This window comes from Ceratotherium simum, chromosome 11, assembly GCF_057802395.1.
Source record: "Ceratotherium simum simum isolate JZ-2026a chromosome 11, ASM5780239v1, whole genome shotgun sequence".
Lineage (NCBI taxonomy): Eukaryota > Metazoa > Chordata > Mammalia > Perissodactyla > Rhinocerotidae > Ceratotherium > Ceratotherium simum.
Window position 1 is genome coordinate 34,726,181 of NC_141910.1, and position 21,548 is coordinate 34,747,728.

The 21,548-nt window shown below is 43.1% G+C and overlaps 1 protein-coding gene and 1 long non-coding RNA gene across 4 annotated transcripts in view; one reads left to right on the forward strand and one right to left on the reverse strand.

Annotated features, from left to right (window-relative positions):
- Window positions 1-3,258: 3,258 nt before the first annotated feature.
- Window positions 3,259-20,137, reverse strand: LOC147915972 (uncharacterized). Its single transcript, XR_015553655.1, has 3 exons — window positions 19,743-20,137; window positions 18,344-18,435; window positions 3,259-3,462 (listed from the first exon to the last, which is right to left on the reverse strand). It is a non-coding gene; the product is annotated as an uncharacterized LOC147915972 (long non-coding RNA).
- The window catches only part of LHCGR (luteinizing hormone/choriogonadotropin receptor), a 68,886-nt gene continuing 58,761 nt past the window's right edge, over window positions 11,424-21,548 (forward strand). For 2 of the 3 annotated variants that reach the window (XM_004436657.3, XM_087436797.1), the window contains exon 1: window positions 19,469-19,671. In XM_004436657.3, coding sequence (XP_004436714.1) covers window positions 19,511-19,671 — 161 coding nt within the window. In that variant the 5' untranslated portion in view covers window positions 19,469-19,510. Of the gene's footprint in view, window positions 11,496-19,468; window positions 19,672-21,548 lie in introns of those variants that run through there. The other variant, XM_087436798.1, reaches the window with a different exon arrangement.

A 21,548-nucleotide genomic window follows, 5' to 3' on the forward strand; every position in this document is an offset into this window, starting at 1 on the left:
TATATGCAATGTCCAGAATAAGCAAACCCATAGGAATAAAAAGTAGATTAGTGCCTGGAGATAGATCAGGACAGTGTGGGGAGGGAGCAAGAATAAAGAGTGACTGGTAATATATGTGGAGATTTTTGGGGGGGTTGTTAAAAATGTTCTAAAATTAGATTGTGATGATGGTTTTTAAAAGATTTTAATTTTTAAAAAGTGCAAAAGTGAGTATGAAAACCTAAGAAAAGTAATTGATTGATGACATGCTAAAGTCTAGGTTTCTCCATCAGATTGAAGACTAGGAACTAGAAAGAATATGCAAAAAGAAGTCTGCTATTTTACATTTAAGTCCCATACAAATTTCTACAGATCCACCCTACGTAGTCATATGTTTTCCAAAATTGAAAAGATAGCAAACCAACTTGAGTCCATCTAATCCCATCTCTATCAGTAGTTTGTTGTGAAATTTGTTCACGTCAAAACTCGTATATCATTTCCTCATTCAGAACTCATCCCTGTCCTGTGTGCCTGCACACATGTCAAATAAGTGGATATGGAGAGAAAAGTGAAAACCTTGCACGTATTCTGAATACCCTAGGATAAACCCATAGAAACGTGCCTGAAGAGTTGCTTCAAGAGCCACCAGGGTGTACGTTGCCCAAAAGACCTGAGTGCGATGGTGTGCTGGAGGAGGCTCAGTCCCCCTCTCAAGAGCCAATCCTGCTCCTCTCTTCCCTACTCTATGTTCAATGACATCACATTGGTAGTTTGAAATCAGCCATAGTGGAGGTTTTAGAATAATGTCCATTTTTTTGGCTTAATTTAGTCCAAGATGCCTCTTGGCTTGGGCCATTTCCTTTCTGAAGACCTTACAGCTGTGGATCTTGTGAACTAACGTGAGTGCTTTAGGTGTGAGTGGGGTAGTCCAGTGATTAAAAGCATCTGCTTTTGAGTCAGAATGACAGGGGCTATAGTTCTAGTTCTGTCATTTGCTACTTACTCAACCTCTTTTTCCAGAGAGCTGGTTTACCAGCACAGCACTGGCAGCTTCCAGGGAAGCCTCTCATTCTAGTAGTATCACAGCTAGATTTAAGGACCATGGGTCTGAGCCAAAAAGAGGGGCCATTTTGAGGACAGAACAGGGTCTATCACCAAAATTGTCCTCCATCAGAGACTGAGTCCTAGAGAAAGAGAGGCTGTAATAAGAGTAGGTGAAATCTGAAAGAGAAGCTTCATAAAGTTCCCTGAGCCACATGGAGCAAGATCCCAGGCGGCCCTGGAATTCCTTCACCGGCATGCAGCTAAAAGGAGCTGGGGGACTCGTGGAGCACTGTGCACATGTGGACCCCACTCAAGCTGCATTTGTACTGGCCCACATTTGGAATAAATGGAAAGAAAAAGGACACGGCCATTTGTAGACTTGTGAATTGGTTTGCACATACACATTATTTACTAACATGAACACCTGCTTCAAGCATCATTCTTATTCTCTGGAAGCCCTGCAGCCTCTCCTCCAAAGCCCAGGAGACTCTTAAACCCTTAGGTCAGGTGGTTGACTAGTTTATTTTTTTAATAACAGCTTTATTGAGATATAATTCACATACCGTACAATTCACCCTTTTAAAGTGTACAATTTGATGGGTTTTAGTATATTCACAGAGTTACACAATCATCACCACTATCTAATTTTAGAACATTTTCATCACCCCAAAAAGAAACCCTGGACACACTGGCAATCACTCCCCATTTCTCCCTCTCCCAGCCCCTGGCAACTGCTAACCTACTTTCTGTCTCTATGGATTTGCCTATTCTGAACATTTCATTTAAATAGAATAATTCAACATATGACCCTCCTTGACTGGCTTCTGTCACTTAGCACAATGTTTCCAAGGTTCACCCATGCCATAGCATGTTTCAGTAATTCATTTCTTTTAAATGCTAAATGATATTCCATTATGTGGATATACTAGATTCTGTTTATCCCTCAACAGCTGATGGAGATTTGGGTTATTTCTACTTTTTAGCTATTATGAATACTGCTGCTATGAACATTCGTGTACAAGTTGGTACCCAACTTCTTTTTTTGTTTTGTTTTGTTTTGTAATTTTCTTTTTTTTTTCTTTTTTATTTATTGAAGTAACATTGGTTTATAACATTGTATAAATTTCAGGTGTACATCATTATACTTTTATTTCTGCATAGATTACATCATGTTCACCACCCAAATACTAATTACCAACTTCTTAGGCATTTGAATCTCTGTCCTGGCTGTGCTCTTGGCCAGATGAATGGACCTGCAGTAACAGGTTTCTCTTAGGCTAACATAACACTGCCTTCTCCACTCTGTACTTTTTCAAGGAGACAAGTTCACACTCCTTGCTGGACTCCCTGCCACCAAGCTCTTTCCAACTCTAGTTCTCCACATATTTTGACACCAGTTTTACTTTGCTTGCCATTGATCTTCATGATATTGATTCCGTACTCAAGGCCTTGCCATTCAAGGCGTGGCATCTCCATCCTGCCCCACCAGCTTCACTCCCTTCTATATTTTGTCCTGGTATCTGGACTGGAAGCTGTTACCTCTTCACATCACTAATTCCTACCTTCATCCAATATCTATCCACTAGGAATCACCTTGCACATCTCTCTACCATCTTATGCCCACCTCTTCATTCATCCAGCAAACAGTACTGAATTCCTATTAAGTGCCTAGGCACAGTGTTAGGCACTGGAGACATCAAGAGATGACATGGAAAAGATCCCTGGCCTTGAGGAGCTCATACTCCAGATCTGAGTGCAGCAGGGAGGTGAGGGGATTGGAGAGGGTGAACAGACCTGTTAACAGACAATAAAGAAGCAGTGTAGTTATGCAGAAATGGCCTATTTTTCCCGTCCTTTCAGTGATCCAACCAGCCCTTGCAGAGTCTTTTCTCACTACAAATGAAGTTTTCGATAAATTTTTTTTGGTCCAGGGTTTTTATAATGGAAATTTTGAGAACTGTTTTTTTGCACAAAGATTACAAAAAAGGGTTAGCAAGTCCCATTTGCCCCAAGCAGTGGCTGAGGCTGGAGAGTGAGAGACACTCTCAGATTGCCCTGGACAGCCACATCTGCACCCTGTCGGGATTATCAAAATTGCCATGACAATGACCCCAGGGTTCTTCCTTGGATAAACCCAGTAAACACTCAGCTGATTTCAGCTAGACCCAACTCCATGCCCTTGAGGTTTGAATGCTGTAAAAAAAAAAAAAGGCGGGGGAGGTGGTGAGGAGAAGGGAGGGACAATCTGATGCAAGGGAGAAGAGACCAGCCTCGACCTTAGAACAATACTCAGCTCAAATACAAAGAGAGCTCACCTGACATCCTCACTTCATCTTCCTTTACAAATGTTGAAATCGAGCTGCAAGCAGCTCCAGGTCAAACTGCAAGTGTCTCAAGGCCTCAGAACTTTTCCCCGCTACTGACCTGAGTAGGGTAGACCTGTGAAGAGGGAACAAATGCATAGAGTTTAATTCCCTAAGGGTTCTTATTTAGACCCTATGTCTAGAGCTTGGCCTCTGCTAGACTGTGATGCCATTACATTGTCTTCATATTCCTGGCCTCTGCTTTCTCAATCCTCCCACTCCCACCTTGGGCCCTGATTCAAATTAAAGATCAACTCCCCTCATCATACAGATGGACACACTGAAGCCCAGAAAATAAAGAGACTAGGTACTCATCCGTCAGGGATATTGTAGATGAAATGCCTTTGTCAAAAGAAGGTTGGACTAGATGACCTCTAATTCCATCCCAACACAAAGGATTTACCACTCTAAGACTTGTCTAAAAGAACTGAGCTATTTAGAGGCAAAACCTGGACCAGAACCCATATCTGTTCCCTCCCAGTCCAGAAGCCACTGGAGGATGAACCCCAGATCATCTTTGCTGATGAATCCACCATCAGTTTGGATTTTTCAGCTCAGATCTTAAAAATCTGTTAAGCACCATGTAAACATATCTTCGCAATTTTCACGGAGAAAGGAGGAGATGGGTGGAAAGGTGAAGAAGGAATAGAGCAAGAAGACATGCATGCAGAACTCCCTTTTTGCAACTGATACTTTCCTTAAAAACTTAAAATGCAAACACATTTTGCAAACCAAATTCCACTTTTAAAGGAAAGGCCACTGCCCTGTAAATGGATTTTACTGTGAATTTTTATAAAGGGGACGATCCTTTTGTAAAGTGACTGACCACTCCTTAATGTGTTAATGTAGGATATTTTGATGTTTGTGTTTGGTTTTGATGAAAGTTCTATCTATATTCTTGTGGTCATTTTACAGTAAAACCAAGCTCCAAAAGGGAGTATGTCTAGTCCAAGAACACCCTGAGACAAACTCAGCACTGCCATGACTCTCAAGTCCCTTTCCCAACCACTCAACCTCACAGCCTGGTTCTCTAAGGAACTTCCTCTGATCTCTTCACCTTGCCTACATCAGAGCCCAGAGCTCCAAGTTGGCCATAACTTGAGATTTTTTAAGTAAGGCTTTCAAACAAACTTGTGCTGAACCCTGGCACAGAAGAAGAGGCCCACGTCTCTGACACATAAAGCAACTCTGAGTTCCCCTAATCCCCAAGCAATCCCCTGCCTGCTGGGTCTTATTGCTTAAAAGGAACATAAGCTCTTCTGACATCGACCTGGACAAGTGCTGTGTATTCAGGAAGACAGGAGGGAAAGGACAAGCAGAAAACATCTTTAAGCACATTATCAGCCTGCTTGATTTCTACAGGCTGCTCCAGTCGGCCTGACCCCCATCTCTGGAGGAGGGACTCTTGAGACCACAGACTGACAATGCATGGGCTCCCTGAGACACGGTGAGATGCAGGAACAAACTGTTCCTTTACTCAGAACAAGCAACCCTGCAAACTCACCCTTACTGGAACAAAAAGCATTAAATTATTATTTTTTTATCCCATTTTCCTTTAATGTTACAGCCACTGAACTCATACTGCTTATTGACCAGGCCACTAATTTGTCAATTAAGCACACACGGCAGTTCTTAAATTGTTGTCAGATGCTGATGAGTCTCTCTTGTAAGGGTATCTAACTTCCTCCTATCTATTTGTCTTCTATCTCCAACTAGGCTGTGTGCTCGTGGAAGACTGATCCCTATATGGAAGACTGAGCAAAGCCCTATATGTCTTTGGTTTACCCACAGCGAGTCTTGCTAATGTTTGGGATAGAATTGGAACTCGATACACTCATTAATCCAAGGATGAGATTTTTTTTTTTTTTTGAGGAAGATTGGCCCTGAGCTAATATCTGTTGCCAATCTTCCTCCTTTTTGCTTTTTTTCTCCCCAAAGCCCCAGTAGATAGTTGTATGTCATAGTTGTGCATCCTTCTAGTTGCTCTAAGTGGGACGCTGCCTCAGCATGGCTTGATGAGCGGTGTACAGGTGCATGCCCAGGATCCAAACCGGCAGAAGCAGAGAGTGCGAACTTAACCGCTATGCCACTGGCCAGCCCTATGTCCAAGGATGAGAAATTTTTAAGGGTTTATAGCCATTATGAATCTCAATCTACAAACTGAGACATGCAAAAAAAAATTCTACTTTATTTTCATTAAATCAAATTAATTTCCATTTTGAGTTCTCATCCCCCTAGACTTGCAAGAATTTCAATCTCAGGCATTACTGGGGTCTCCTTCCTCCTCAGGGCCTCCCTAGGATCCTGTAGGCTTCCATGGTGCTCAGAAAATCAGGGTAAAGGCCTCTATCCTCCTGTCCATCATGGTCACAGCTGACATCCTCACTGTCGCTGCCCACGGTGAACCCTTGAAGTCTAGTATCTTTCTGTTTCCATGCCCAGCCTGAAAAAAAGGAATTTTTGCCATTGAGAGCAGAGGTGCTTAAGGTCAGGCTCCCCAGGTTCATCACGCACCCTCCCCTGAAATCTTACCACCACTTTGGGCAAAGTGTTCTAAGCTACAGAGCCCAAGTCCTTGCCAGGCTTTCTCACTGCCTCCTCCCCAGTCCTGGTGTCTTGTTAGAGTCTGAGGGAAATCAATCTCCCACTCCTCTTTGTTGTTCTCAGTGGCATTCATCAGAGTCTCTTAAATGAGATCACTGAGGCCAGTCAGGGTAGTCTCTTACTCAGACCACAATTAGGAAGTCAATCTCTTTGTTAAAAAGAGTAGGAAGCAGTCCTTTCCACTTTGGGGCAACAGAGCAAAGAACAGAAAAGACCATGTGGGGAAAGAAAAATAGAGAGATTGTATATGATTGGGTGCTTTGGTTGTAAGCAATTGAAACTGACTCTAAAAAAGTATAGACAAAATAATAATAAGAATTTATTGGGACAACAGAACATTGGGTTAATGTCCTAGAACTGAAGGAAGATCTGAACAAGCAGTCCTCAAGAAGGACAGGAAAAGAATAGTTCCAAGAATTTCAATCAGAACCTCGCAGATGAAAGAAGAGTGACCCAGTCCCAGCTGCCTCTGTTGACGTGTCATTCCGCTGAAGACTCGACTCCCAGGAAAGAGTCTGATGGGTCTAACCCAGGTCATGCACTTGCCACCTCTTGGGTAAGAGAGCTGAAGGCCAAGGAGCACTTAGATCAATAGGTTAACCAAACACATTGAAGAGGGGACAGCGAGTGCCCCTAAAAGAAAAGCAGAGTGCTGCTACCAAATGAAGGGGATACTAGGTAGGCAACATCACTATGCCCATCACAGACGGAAGAGAGGCTTACCAGGTAACAAGTTGCCCAGGCAGAGCATTGTGTGTGGAGGAGGGCAAATATCCTCATCAATATTAATGACACTTGATACTTACAGTGAAGTTGGAACATTTTCAAAATGCAAAAACCAATAGCTGGCTGAAGAAAAATAGTACAAGCAGTAATATAAGAAAATGATCAACCCCAGAGCAGACTGTGTGGGAAGAGATATTTGGAAACACTTGGAGAAGAAAACTATGGAACAGACCAAAAAGAGGACTGTTTTCTTAGGGATAAAGATTTTATCGGTTATCTTGAAAGGAGCAACTTGAGATTTATTCAAGAATCTCACTCCAAAACCATGTGTCATTGCTGTATAAAACTATGTCTACAGTACCTATGTAGTAAAATACACACAATCCTCATAATTATATGCGAGTTCAATTATTGTCAACTAATTTCTTTATGATCTTCACTAACTCCCTAGTTAAAGAATCCGTCCTGTTGTTATTAAATATTGATGCCTTGACTAGATATCATTCCAAGGAAGACTCTGAATGCCAAAATGGGCAAAATCAGGTAAGCATTACCACTTAGAGATGGTGTCTCAAGACTTATTTCTCTGTCTGTCCACTGCATGTGCATAAAAACTGAAACGTAGAATTTAAAAAACAAAAAGCTATGTCAGGGCAGTATTTCTCAAACTAGTAACATACAAATTAGCTCTTTGAGATTTTCTTGAGGGGAAAAAGAAAGAACGGGATTCCATGAATTAAAGTGAGCAGAGACTAGAAAGCACAAGTCTCCTAATAGGAGACCACTAAGGTAGCTCGCTGACCAGGTATAGAGGACCATGATAAGCAAAGCAATTGTGAAAGTAAAGCAAAAACAAAAAGATAGGGAACAGGTGAGTGAGGTATCCCATCTAGGAAGTAAAATCATCAAAGGGGTGTCTAGTAGTGACCCAAGGGCCTACAGGTCATATCACTTTGTTCTCAACCATAAGCTTATCTTTCCTTTTCAAGAATAAGTAGTTCAGCAACAACATGGATAAATCTCAAAATAATTATGCTGAGTGAAAGAAGCCAGACAAAAAAGAGTATATGCTATATGATTCCATTTATGTAAAAGTCTAGAATATGCAAACAATCTATAGTGACAGAAAGCAAATCAGTGGTTGACTGGGGATGAGAGGGTGGGCTGGGTAGAAAGAAGAGGGTTGAATTACAAAGGGACAGGGGGAAACTTACATTCATTTTCTTGATTGTGGTGATGGTTTCATATGTGATGATGTCAAAACTCATCAAATTGTACACTTTAAATATGTACATGTTATTGTATATCAATTATGCCTGGATAAGACTCTTTAAAAAAAAAAGAATATGTAAGTTTTAATCTATAGCAGAATTTCTTAACCTCAGCAGATTGACATTTTGGGCCAGATAGTTCTTTGTTGGGGGGACTGTCCTGTGTGTTGTCGGATGTTTGGCAGCATCCCTAGTCTCTACCTGCTACACGCCAGTAGTACCACTCCACCAGTGATGATAACCAAAAACGACTCCAGACGGTGCCAAATGTCCCCTGGTGGGAGTGGGGAAAAGAGGACGCCCCAGGCGAGAACCACATGTCTATAAGGATTTAGCAGGTTACAAAGAAGGTAAAGGAAGAGACTAACCTGAGTCGTGTGTACCAGGGAATCCATTCAGACCTAACAACGAGTGCTGTGGATTGAACAGAGATGCAAGCTAGACGGCAGGAGCAGGAGGGCAGCTGGAGCGCTGTGAGGCTCCTGACGGAAATGCCATGAAATGCCAAAGCCAGCGCTGTAGGAGCAGAGAAGACTTAAACAATGGCAAAGGAAGGCTCAAGGGGGAATTTGTTTATATTTCCTAGAGTGCTTTTATTCATATTATCTTACTGGGTCCTTACAAGGTCCATGTAAGGAGGAGAGGGGTGATGATTGCTCTCCTCGTCTTTCAGACCTAGAAAGAGTATCCATCAGCTTCTGAGTTCCTAGGTCTCTGAGCATAGTGTTAGTAAAGGAGCGTTAGATAACCCATCACCTAGTTAGAGCTTCCAGATAAAAATTCTGAAGGGCTGTGATTAAGGATTCTTAATCTCTGATGGCAATCCAACAAGAAAGAGGCTGTAACACTGCAGGTGAGAAATTTAGTTTAGGCAGTTTAGCTTAAGGAAGCATTTCTGGGGTGAGTCTTGTCAGACAAAGAATGTATGATTGAGAGATGAAGAACATCCTCTTCTGGCGCTTAAAAATAGGAGAAACTTACTTCACTGGAATGATTTAAAGTTATAGATAGAGGGCAGGAGGATAAATTAGAGGCCATGCCCAGCCCCTTCTAGCAGTGATTCTTTGCTGCAATAAGAGGAGGGAGAGAATTCAGGAGAGAGGGACTGAAGGTCATTTGAATTGGGAATTTAGATTCATCCTCAGCACATTTAGGAAGGGGCTACATTTCAGTGTACCCAGGCTGCCCTTTTTGCACACTTTTCCTTACACAGATATTGAAATCCTTCCTTTAGAAAGATGTAAATATTTACATGTAATTATTTACATTGTGAAGGTCACAATGCCTCTCCTTGAACGAAGGAGAGCATTGCTTCCCCGAAAAAGAATCACAGACCTGTGCAGGAGGTAGAGTGAGATTTGGCGAAGGCACCTTCATGAACCGTGTAGGTGACACCATATGGTCCACCCCTCCCCCAGCCCCAAGAAACTTAAGTTAGTTCTCATTGCAGGCTGACCATTGGCAAACACTGCAATTGGAAACATCCAATTCGAACCTAGCTAGTTATCAGAATTTAATGTCCATCCTTGTGCGTGCATTTACAATGGTAATAATATTTTGATAACCATGCTTGTGTTTTTGTAGTGCCTTTCTTCTGGAGGAGCTCGAAGAATGCTCCATACTGGCTTTTTAATTTTTTAATTATAGATTAACAACTTTATAGTGAAATATAAACAGAATCATCAAAAAAGAAAAATCTCAGTCCTCTTAGTGTCAAGCTACAATGGCCTTTCCTTGCTTTAATATTGTACAGATATAATTTTTCATAATTGCAATGTGCCCATATTATTTTAAGGTTTTATTTTACTTCACATTACAGAATCTAGATTTTTTTCATGTTCCTACCTCATTTACATATTTTCAAAAAGCAATGTGATATTCAAATTTTTAACATATTAAGACTATTTAAACAAATTGCCAAATGTTTGGTCATTTACATTGTTTTTCATTGAAAGAGAGAAGTCTTAATAGGAGATTTATAGTTATTTCCCAATATTTTGCTCATTCATTTATTTATTCATTCATGGAACAAGATGGAGCAGAAAGATAGAAGGATCTTAAGTCCTTGGCAGCATCTTATTGCTGTTAGACTGGCTCTGGACTGCGGACCACCTAAACCTCTACTTATTTGAGCCACAGTAGTCAAGTTTCTACTTCTCACAGCTAACAGCAATCCTAACTGACACACCGCTGAAACATTTCTTTACATCCGCACCTCCCTCCCTCCTTTGCTCATGCCTCTAAGGGAGTGGTATCCCTCCTGCCTTCTGAACTAGCCCTCCACCTGCATTCTTAGCCCCATCCCTCCCCCGCCTTCTCTTAGACCATGTTCATGATGTGCTTTCTTATTTGCAGCCTCCATCTCTCCCTCCATTCTGGCTCTTTTTTATATCTCCTAATGGACCTGCTAGGCTCTCCCTTTCCTAGACCCAACTCACCCATTGGTTTACTCTCTTTTCCTCTTCTTCCCTTTGCCACCGGACTTCCTGACGGTTTTGTCTACACCTACTCACTCCTCAGTCTCTTTCAAGCTGCCTTTCACCTCTACAACTGCGGAACCAACAAGTTCACCAATAACCTCCCAGTTAACAAGTCACACAGCCTTTTCTCAGTTGCCATCCTCTGCCAGCTTTCTGCATATGACACTTCTGATCACTTTTTCCTTCTTCTTATAAACATTTTTAGAAGTATAAAAACACTACATAAATTTTGGAGAAAATTATTTTAAATGATTGAAAAAAGTGAACATAAAACTACATCCATTTACATATTTCCTTTCCTACCCTAGATGCCACTAAAATGTAGTAAGGGTTTAAAAAAAATACACTGTCCCGTCCTCCCTCCAAAAAAGGAACCATCCAAAGGATAAAGGGAATAAGAGAAGAAATAATTTGTGGCAGCCATGAGACTGCTCAGGCCTCCATCTATGGGAGTATAATTGACCAAGAGTCCCCACTGCTGGGCTCTGAAACCCACCTAAAATCCACAGCTGAGTTTGGGCCCAGGCCATGCTTCCCCAGGGCTGTTCCTAACTAATATAGGAGCATGGTAAGGACTGAGCATTCCCAGGAGACACAGGACTCCAACAGCCAACATTGGCTCAAGGACTCCTGCCAGCCCAGCTGAACAGCCTTAGATCACACTGTGGTCTAGAATGATTCCATTCAGCCTTCCTTCCAGCTCTCCTTCATTCTCGTCTCAGTCTGATGCTCTCTCAGCCTTTTCTGGCTCCCTCCCCATTTTCTTGCACACAGGTGGTTCCCTAGTAAAATTCTTACACTTAATATCATCTTGGAATCTGCCTCTTAGAAGACCCAGACTAATGCATAACTGTAGGTGAAAGATTTCAACAAATATTTGGAAGATAACAAGCAGACGGAGGAGCAGTAGCTGATGTAAGCAGTGTGACCCAAAAGCCCAGCAGAAAGGAATGCTGATAAGCACTGAGCCAATTCCACTAGAAGATCCAGAAAATCTCAGGACTTGGAGACACAACTCATTGCAGAAGGTGAGGGGGTACAATGCGGGGCTAAAAACAGCTCTATTCATTGAAAGTCTGTATACAGAGAGATTAGGCCAGCAGATCCTCTCCCTGACCCTGCTCACCCTTCCAGCTAAGTGGTGCCCAAACTCCTGATCCACAGAAACTGTGCAATGACAAATACCTGTTGTTTTAGGCTGCTTAGTTTGCAGTAATTTGTTACACAGCTATAGATAATTAAAACAGATAGCAATAAAAGTATATTATTTAGAAATGAAGCAAATGCCTGGGCTGTGGATAGGAGAGGAATATGAGGAAATATATTTTTCAATATTAGGTGTTCCAAGCCATTCAGATAGTTTTAGCAGGAACATTACTTTGATACAAATTTTTTTTTTAAGTAAAAATTTAAACACATTATCAGACTGTTGAGATGAGTGCTAATACCTGAGATTGTCGAAAACTTGGAGAGCCAGTCACAGCAGAGTCTGTGGGGAAGGTGAAAGTCAGAAGTGAGAAAGATCAGATGCAGAGGGTCAGAAGGGGTGTCCTAAGCCAGATAAAGAGGCAAAAGTTGGAAGGAAGAGTTGGAAACCAAATCAGTGATGACGCTGGTGAGGAGCGGGGTTTACAGAGCTATCTTGGCCATCTGAGAACCATGTAACTGCTCAGAACACCAGCTGGTATCCATGGCTTGCTTTACAAGTTACCAGGTCCATGGTGCATGATGCATTGAGCTGACTTAGAGGTGCAGGACTGGGACAGAAAATGACTTTCAATTTCTTTCTCCTCAAAGGAACATGTTTATGTTATTAGACTTACAATGTAAATATTACTTTGTATTCTAACATTTTTATTTAGCATATCCAACTTTCCTATGTCTGTAAATTAGTCAAATTATTTTAAATCATTGCATATTTCATGGATTAAATGAATCATAATTTCTTTAAATCACTGTAATATTGCTGAATATTCGGGTTATCTCAAATTTGTCATATAGATACTACTCTAGTGAACATCCTCATTCTCTTGGCATTTTTATTCTGCTCAATTATTTTCTTTGGAAAATCCTCAGTTCTAGAATCACAGGATTGAGGGGTATACACATATGCCTGGATCTAAATGGGAATTACCATATCGGTTTCCAAAATGCTTAAGTCACTTTAAATGCATTTGTTTTACAATTATTTCTCTACCATTTGGTATTTCCTTTAAATGACTTCTCTCTTGGCTAATTTAGTGGAAGTCAAGTCATACATAGGGTTTTCTTTAATTTTCATACCTTTAATTTCAAGGTAAAATGAACTTTTCCTTTGTGTTTGCCTACCATTTGTCTTGCTTCTTGGGTAGATAGTCTCTTCCCTCACTTTTGCTGCAGGCCCAGCTCTGTACATCTCTGATGGCTCCTCTGAGTCCTCTTCCTCCCGAACGCAGTTATCCCCCCATGCTGTCCTGAGCCCACTTCTCTTCTCTTCTAATATTTTCTCCCTGGGTTTCATCTATTACTCTGGAGCAGTGTTTTTCAGAGGGTGGGTTGGGGTCCCTTCCCCCAAAAAAGTTACCTGAGACACTTTTAAAATGCACATTTCCTGTCCTGATGCCAAATGTACAGAAGCAGAATCTCCCAAAGCAAGTTCCCTGAATCTGCCTCTTAAGCAGCTTCCCAAAAGTGATTCTAAGAGTTTGACGAGGACTGATGTAGGATGCCTAAATTTGTCTCTCCCATTTCAGTGTTTCTCTTGCTCTGCATGAGTGCAGTTCAGCTGCATCCTGGATCTCTCCAGCCAGATGTCACCTCAAATTCCACACATCCTAAACTGCACGCCTCATCTTCCCTCACTCCTTGACTCTCACAGGCACCCTCAGCACTGCTGCAAATCAGCTCCCACTGCATTCCCTTTTGCTGAGATCAGGAGCCCATCCTTCCAGTCTGTTTGCCCCACGTGCGCAATTCAGTACTGATGGCTATTTCCAAACTATTCTTGGAAGGAGGTTCCCCTGTGACAAAGGCCTTGCGGGCCCTAGGGTAATCATTGGCCTCTCTGTTTGTCTGCATGCCACACAATGTCCAGAAAGCATAATTCAATGCGACAGATATTAGCAGCAGCAGCCAGCCAGCCAGTATGGCTCTTGGTGCATCTCTAACAGAGCCGCACCCGAGCAAGCGAGAGCTAATACCACACCTGCCTGCCCAGGACAGGACGAGAGCAGGAAGGTGACAGAAGAAGACTGCTGCCTCCACACAAAGCAGCCAGTAGGAAAACAGGGGTTTTCTTCACTCTCCAACCCTTAATCTCTGTGTTCTGGATGCATGTGTGGGCGAGTCATAGGGCCCACGCCTGGCACAGCTCTGATGTGAGGAAGCTTCCTGCAGACTCCTCCCTCCCCTCTAGCGAGGTGCATCCACCTTCTAAACTTTACATACCCAGGGTCTTCACACCACCCCGGGGCCTTCAAAAATTATTCTGAAAATAAATAATTCAGATGAAGTTATAACCAAATCAATGTGCTCTCACTCTATGCTATATTTCCATTTTTTAAAAGGAGGCTGGGTAGGCTAATGCTTAACCTAAAGGAATATATTGATAACATTAGGATTTCTAGGCCTTGAGTATCCATATCAAAGGATGGAGGGAGAAGAGATATCCAGGTAATCTTTCCCATCTCCACCAAATCCACACAGTAGTAGGCTGTATCCATGCTAAGGTCAGCTCTGGCTTCCAGTTCAGTGAAGGGGTTCTTTGCCATAAAAGTCAGGGGCCTGAAAATTTGTGAATAAATGAGTTCTCTCAATGTGTATTCCCAAATCAGTATTATCAAAGTGTGTCCCAAAGAGACGCCAGTCCCCTGCATATATAATGGCCCTCTTGGAGATTCAGAATGCATATTAAAAGTTCTGAGAAATTGTTTGTAAAGAACCTTGTTTAAATTTTTTAACCCAACTTTTCCCAAATTTCTTGAGCTTTGACACCTTTTCCATAAACACTGCCAATTAGCAAGGCAGGCAACCAGTATCCTGTGATACACACTTTTGTTAATTCTATACCAGTTTTTTAACAATCAAATACTGTTTCACTGTTGATTTATTTCATCATTTCAGAATGTTTTTTCTCTTTCCTTGTGTTGGCTCTACCTGATATCTTAGCTTAAAATTTGATTTCTAAACCAAGGTCACAGTTTACCAGGAGGCCCTCCCTAAAATGGAAAGAATGCTTGGTGAATTATTTAGCAAAAGGCATCTTCTCTAAAAAGAAGCAGAATGTGGGTCTACCACACTACCTCTTTATTCATTCATTCATCATTCATTCATTCATTTGTTCACTCACTCACTTGAGCTGTTTATTCTCAGAAGTATAGTGGTAAATGCTGCCAATGAAAAGGAGAAAAATGTGTGATGAGTCCCTATGACAGAGATAAGAACAGAAAAGCCCTATTTCTTTCCTAACTGAGAAAGGGTGGGGGAAGTAGGCAGTTCAAATAAAGGTCACAGCACAGCTGATAGTACAGATTAGGAATTTGGGTTGCAAATTGGAGTTGGTTGCGAGGTTGCAAGTTTGGTTGGAGAGAGACTGAACCCCAATTAGCTTAAGCAAAAGAGCAATGTGCTGGGCCAGCCCCGTGGCTTAGTGCTTAAGTGCGCGTGCTCCGCTACTGGCGGCCCGCGTTCGGATCCCGGGCGCACACCGACGCACCGCTTCTCCTGCCATGCTGAGGCCGCGTCCCACATACAGCAACTAGAAGGATGTGCAGCTATGACATACAACTATCTACTGGGGCTTTGGGGGGAAAAAAAGGAGGAGGATTGGCGATAGATGTTAGCTCAGAGCCGGTCCTCCTCAGCAAAAAGAGGAGGATTAGGACGGATGTTAGCTCAGGGCTGATCTCCCTCACAAAAAAAAAAAAAGAGGGAATGTGGTGGCTCATTACTGGAGAAGTCCAAGGGAGGTGCTGGCCCCAGACTGTGTTTGCCCCCATCTGTCTCTCATCTCTGTCTTTCTCTCTGCAGCATTAGTGACTGCCCAAACACACAAGCTTTTTCTGTGAGACAGGGAGGACAGCAGCCCCCAATTCATTCACATCCTTCCAGCAACATGACCAAAAAGCCAAGGCCCTTCTTAGGTCTCTCCCTGTCAGACTTGGAGAAGGATTGTCACACCCCAAACCAGCCTTCACCTTCCATTCCCAGACCCGCCCCCAGGGCCAGGGCCCAGGTGCCCATCAGCCTCTGAAGGCCCACAAGAACCCCAGGGCAGTGTTGGAGGCGGTGCAGCTTGATCACATCTCTGATTTCACACCATGTAGACAGTGAAATGCAGGATGAAATTTCCAAGCATCGACAGAGAGGTTGCATGAAATTTCAAAGTATAAGTTTCAGGGGTCATCTTTTTTACTTTCTTTGTTTTGTTTTTCGTTACAAGTGGCAAGGCAGACAGCTCCCAGGCGTAACTGTGTTTTTCTTTTCTTACACGTTTTTTCTTCCTCTGCCCTACATTCACATTTTCTTCTGAGGGAGAGGTAAAACCATTGCTTTTATGAGGAAGAAATATCAGTTATGGTACTAACAGGGGATGTGTTCAAGAATCAGAAAATCTTGCCTATTCTATTTGAGGTTGTTTTATTACTTTGCTGACTTCCTCTGACTCCAGTGTCTTAGTGTGACATCAAGTGCTATTGAGTTTTGATCTCATGAGGCATAAAGAAAAATAGGATCCATGATCTTGTGAAACTGCTCATTGCCCACTCCTCAAAAATTTAAAATAAGTAAACTGATTGCTACTTAAAAGAAAAAAACCTCAGCATTACAACCAATTGAGCAATTTTACACACACACACACACACAATACTATTTATATGCGTATGCTTACATACACCAAGTTTCTTGAACAATGCATCAAAATTCTTAGGCTTCTTTCAGAGTCCTTAGTAGGAATTCTTGAACTTTGTCTTTCCAAGGCAAATTTAATTCTAGAATTTCCATTCTAGTGTTACACAAATTGTGCTATGAGAACCCCATGCATCAAAATTATATGGTGGGGAGGGGGAGTACTTGCTAAAATGCAGACTCCTGAGCCCCACTGCATACTAGTTGAATCAGAATCTCTTTGGGGAGGGTGTTCCAGGAATCTTTGTTTTTAAAGCTTCCCAAATGATACTTCCGCACTCTAAAATGTGAGAAGCCCTGTTCTAGAATTTTGGACAGTTTTATTAAAATTTCTGAGTCGTAGTGTCAGATATTTTTATATCTCTAAGGTAGGATAAACTTCTTGTGAATTCCATGAACTTTAGTTTGTCAGTAAAATATAATTAGCAATCTTTGTGGGTCATGCTCTTTTGAAGTTCTGTGACAAAAGTAACTATAACCATAGTTATATGACACAGAAGTCTTTCAGATTTAAAAATATTCAGTCTAAATAGGTCAAAGATTAACAAGCAGGATAGGTAAACTCCATTGAAACAAACTTTTGTGATTATAACAAACAATTCAACGTGATTTTGTTATAATAGGTACATTGCAAGAACTGACATGATAATTAAGATCCAACTGAAATTAATCATAGATAGAAAAAGTTTATGAAAACTCATTATAGTTGTGAGTTTTCTTCCAAATAAACAACTTCATCTCTTCATAAACGGGATTTTACTTCCAATCCAAGACAAGCAATAAGAAGTTAATGTACTTCTTGTACATTGTACCTTGTACTCCTTCCATCTCCAATACAATAGGATCTGTCCACAAAGTTCTTGCATTTTAGAGCTAGAAGAGCCTCAGGGATTATGAACTCCAACCCTTCCTGTTACAGATGAGGAAACTGAAGACCAAGTCACACAGTCGACAACAGAACAGGAAGGAAAATCCAGATGTCTTGACTTCCCAGTCCTTCTCCTCCTGGAGTATAAGTAGCCCCCAAGCATTCCCAAGCACAAAATCAAATGGTTTTTCAGGGGTGTGTGAGCAACCATTATTTTTACATAATAGATATATATGCTATGAAGTAAAAAGAAAAAGCCACATAAAACATAAAACTTGAAATAAATGCTCCTCAGCATCTTGACTTACTCCTTCCTTCCCTCCTGCAATTTAGGCTACAGGGTGGAAACGTTTGAAAAGCCCAGTGCTACCCCAGCTTCCCTACCAAAATGTGACAAATTAAAAGAGGAGAGAAAATGTGACCCTAAAGTGATCATGGATAATAACTTGATACCTATCTACATAGATCCAGTGTGGTTGACAATAAGTCAAGCAAGGCTGTTAAGCTCTTCTCAGATGATTTATTAAGCGTCTGCTACAGGACAGTGCCTGGGTTTCATTTATTCATTCTGTTATTCAAAAGATATATACTGAGCACCTTCTAGGAGCTAGAAGCTATGACTGTCCTAGCAATAATAACATGAATAGATCGAGGAAGCAAAACTAAAGCCATAACTACAGTGTGTTAGATGAGAGGCTATAGAATCAGGTGCTATGGGCACAACTACTCAGCTTGATTGGGTCAGAGAAAGTGTTACAGTGGAAATGACATTGGGCTGAGTCTTGAAGGACAACCAGGAGTTTACCTAATGAAATACGGGAAAGGAAGAGAAAATCATTCCAGGGAAGTGAATAGCATATGCAGAGGTATGCAAGGGTGAGGAGATCAGGCAAGCAGTTGGAGAGGGGATCCAGAGAAGAAAGACTACATTATAAACATAAGCTTTGTTTTTCGTGCCATCTAGCACAATGTGGGCAAAGCCAAATGATTTTTTTAAAATTAAAAAAAAAAAAAAATCTACCTTCCTTGAGCAAGAGACTCACAAGAGACTACAAACTGGTGACTGAGCCAGTCGGACCTTGAGAGTTGGCTTCAAACCAGAAAGAAAGAAATCTGTTCTTTCACCTCCTGTATGTATAGTCTTAGACACCTTTTCCAGCATTCCAAGTCCACCTCTTCCAGCAAGACTTCTAGGATTTCCAAGTCCAAACAGAGTCCTTAGAAGGAGGGAAAGAAAAGTGTTTTAATGATGAAATTAAATAGAGGAAATAATGCATCCCTGTGGTTACCATAAAATTTTGTCTCCCTTCCAAGCCCTTGGTATGCAGATTGTAATTTTTTGCTATGGTAAGAGAAAGTGGGTAACAGGCGCGAGTTCAAACAAGTTTCCACTACTTAAGAGCCGCGTGACTTCAGGGAAGTCACATAACCTCTCAGGACATCATTTTTCTTGTTGCTAACACTCTGCTAGCTTATTGTGAAGCTTAGGCATGATGTGAGAGAGAGTACCTATCACAGGGTCTAGTCTATCCTCCGCAGCCTTGGAGCAGCTGCTGTAACATTATTATTGTACATATTACTGAGGACTTACCATGTAGAAGCCAGGAACACAAAAATAAATCTGAACTGGACTTTATAATGGCGATATAAAACAATCTATAATGGCGATATAAAACAGACTCACATCCCTTTACTATAAGGAGAAAAGCAGTTACCACCAAGAGAAATTACCAAAGAGAAATACCAAAACCTTGAGAAGTTGGGAGGACAGAGATTACCTGTACTGTGGAGGGAGCTGTGGGGGAGAAGGGGAGGAGAAGTGTCTGCGCTGGGCATTTCCACCCTTTCTGATGTGGGTATGGCGAGTATCCGTCTGCCCCTCTCACAGATGAAGGAAGAGAGGGTCAGGGAAGTGACACAACTCATTCAACCTCACACCCATAGTTACAGCGGAGCCAGGAGAATTCAGAACTCCCCACCCCTTATCCAAAGCATTCACTGTTACCACACTCTAACTCCTATAACTAGGGCCATTTGCAGATGTAGAGGACAGGCCAGGACAGGGACAGCAGTAGAAAGGAGGTGATGGGGTCACGGGCCACTGTCCCAGGTCGAGGCAGAGTAGGGACTCAGCAGCGCGGGGCGCGGTAGTCGGGGGAGAGCAGGGGCGGGCCGGCGCGGGAGCGGGGCGGGAGGGCAGGCCAAGGGGCGGGGAGAGGGGCGCGGGCCGCACTCCGGGGCTGTCCGGGGCGCCCGCCCGGCCGCAGGAGCCCGCGCTCAGGCTCGCCGACCATGGGGCGCACGTCCCCGGAGCTGCCGCTGCTGGCGCTGCTGTTGCTGCTGCCGCCGCCGCTGCCACGGGCGCTGCGCGGGGCGCCCTGCCCCGAGCCCTGCAGCTGCCCGCCCGACGGCGCCCTGCGCTGTCCCGGCCCGCGGGCGAACCTCACCCGACTGTGAGTACGCGGCGCCCCCGCCCCGGGGCTCCCCGGGCCACCTTGCCTCCCTACTCTTCGGCCCCCTTTACCTGGAAGCTTGGAGCAAGACGCTTCGCCCTATCAAACTCCACCACCTGTTAGGGTGATGAGAAGCCGAAGCTTGGGAGCTCTTTGCCATCTCGTGCTGCTGCACTTGAGGTTTGCGCCCCGCCTGCTGGCCTGGCGGCCCCGGTCCGCTCTTTCGCCCTGGTTGGGGCCGCGGCAAGGGGCATGGAACTGCCCAGAAGCCACAGGGGGAGGCCTCGCTCCCTGCGCTCCTGGAAGGGGACAGGGTGTGATGCTCCTCCATCAGCATCTGTCTCTGCCCAGAGAAGTCTTGGGTTGAGCCAGCCAGGTTGGCAAAGGTTACTGTGAGCTCTGACACCCTGTGGCCCACTAGGAATGGGATGCTCAGGCCCTACAGCCAAGGGTGACCTGGGCACTCAGCCAGGATGCCGGCCGGCCGCCTCCGAAACCGGTGCCCACCTACACCTTAGTGAGCATACAAGCCACTGCTCCACCTCCGCCCCAGAGGTACTTGCATTTCAATCTGGTTGCCTAATCCTTCTGTTCCTCCTCCTGCACACCACCACCGCCTCCACACTCACCGAGGTGGTTAAGGGAATTGTATATACATCAGCAAGCAGGTGGAGGAAGTTGTTTGCTGAAGCAGTGGGGTGAAGAGAAGGGGAGCCTTTAGTACTAGTGTATCAGAGTGTCACCAGGTCTCCTCTCTTTGATTTAGAAAAAGGTACACACATTATATGATTCTATGTATATGAAATGTCCAGATAGACATAAGGTAGATTAGTAGGTGCCAGGTTAGGGTGATGGCCCAGTAAATGCTAATGGGTGTGGCTTTTCGGGGTGATGGAAATTATCTAAAATTAGATTGCGGTGATGGTTGCACAACTCCACGAACATACTAAAACCCATTACACTGTACACTTTAAATGGGTGAATTTTATGGTATGTGAATTACACATCAATAAAGTTGTTAAAAGAGAAAAGAAAGAAAAGAAAAGAAAAGAAAAGAGCTATGTAAGCATCCAAAAGGCACCAGGCTGGTGGAGGTCTTGGTTATGTTCCAATCATTAGAGGTGATGGAATTCCATGCTGGGGAAGGAAAGAGACCTACCCTGCATCTCCATTTCCTTTGGCCCCCAGCAGTCTGTCAGGAGCCCACTTCTCTGATGGGATTCCCCCTCCCTCCAGAGGGGCTGAGCCTCTCTCCTGGAAGAGTTAGTGGCCCTCAGCGAATATCTGCAGTTGAGATACAGTTTAAAGGTTGAGGGGTTTATATTAGTTTCCATTAATTATCTTGTCAGCTCAATTCCCTGAGAGTAAGGACCATGCTGATAGAATGTTTCAATCAATCAACAAATCCATGGAACCTGCCTTCCATGTCCCAACCCTCGTCCTTCCCTGACAAGCCCCCCATCTTGCTCTTATGAATGACTGTGCCACTAACAGCCTTTCTTACTCGCCTGGTACTTATTATACAGATTACAAGAAACTGAGATACAGAGATGGGACAACCTGTCCCATAGCTATTGGGTAGCAAAGACGGGACTTCATCTATTATCTTTTTATATTTGCTTGTCTTTTTAAGAAAAAAATTACCCCTTCCTTAATTAAAAAAAAAAAAAATATTCCCAGCTTCTCCAAGGTTGGCACTGAGTGGAGAAACTCCTGGTGGGAGGCAGGAACAGGTGGGCCAAGTCTCAGCTCTTTTAGATTCAGCTTTTCGCTGAGCTCTCTCAACAATTCCCACACCCATATTGGCCTCAGGAGGGTACCTCTTCCCTACAGAAGGCTGAAGTGAAAAGAACAAAACAAAACAGAACAAATTCTCT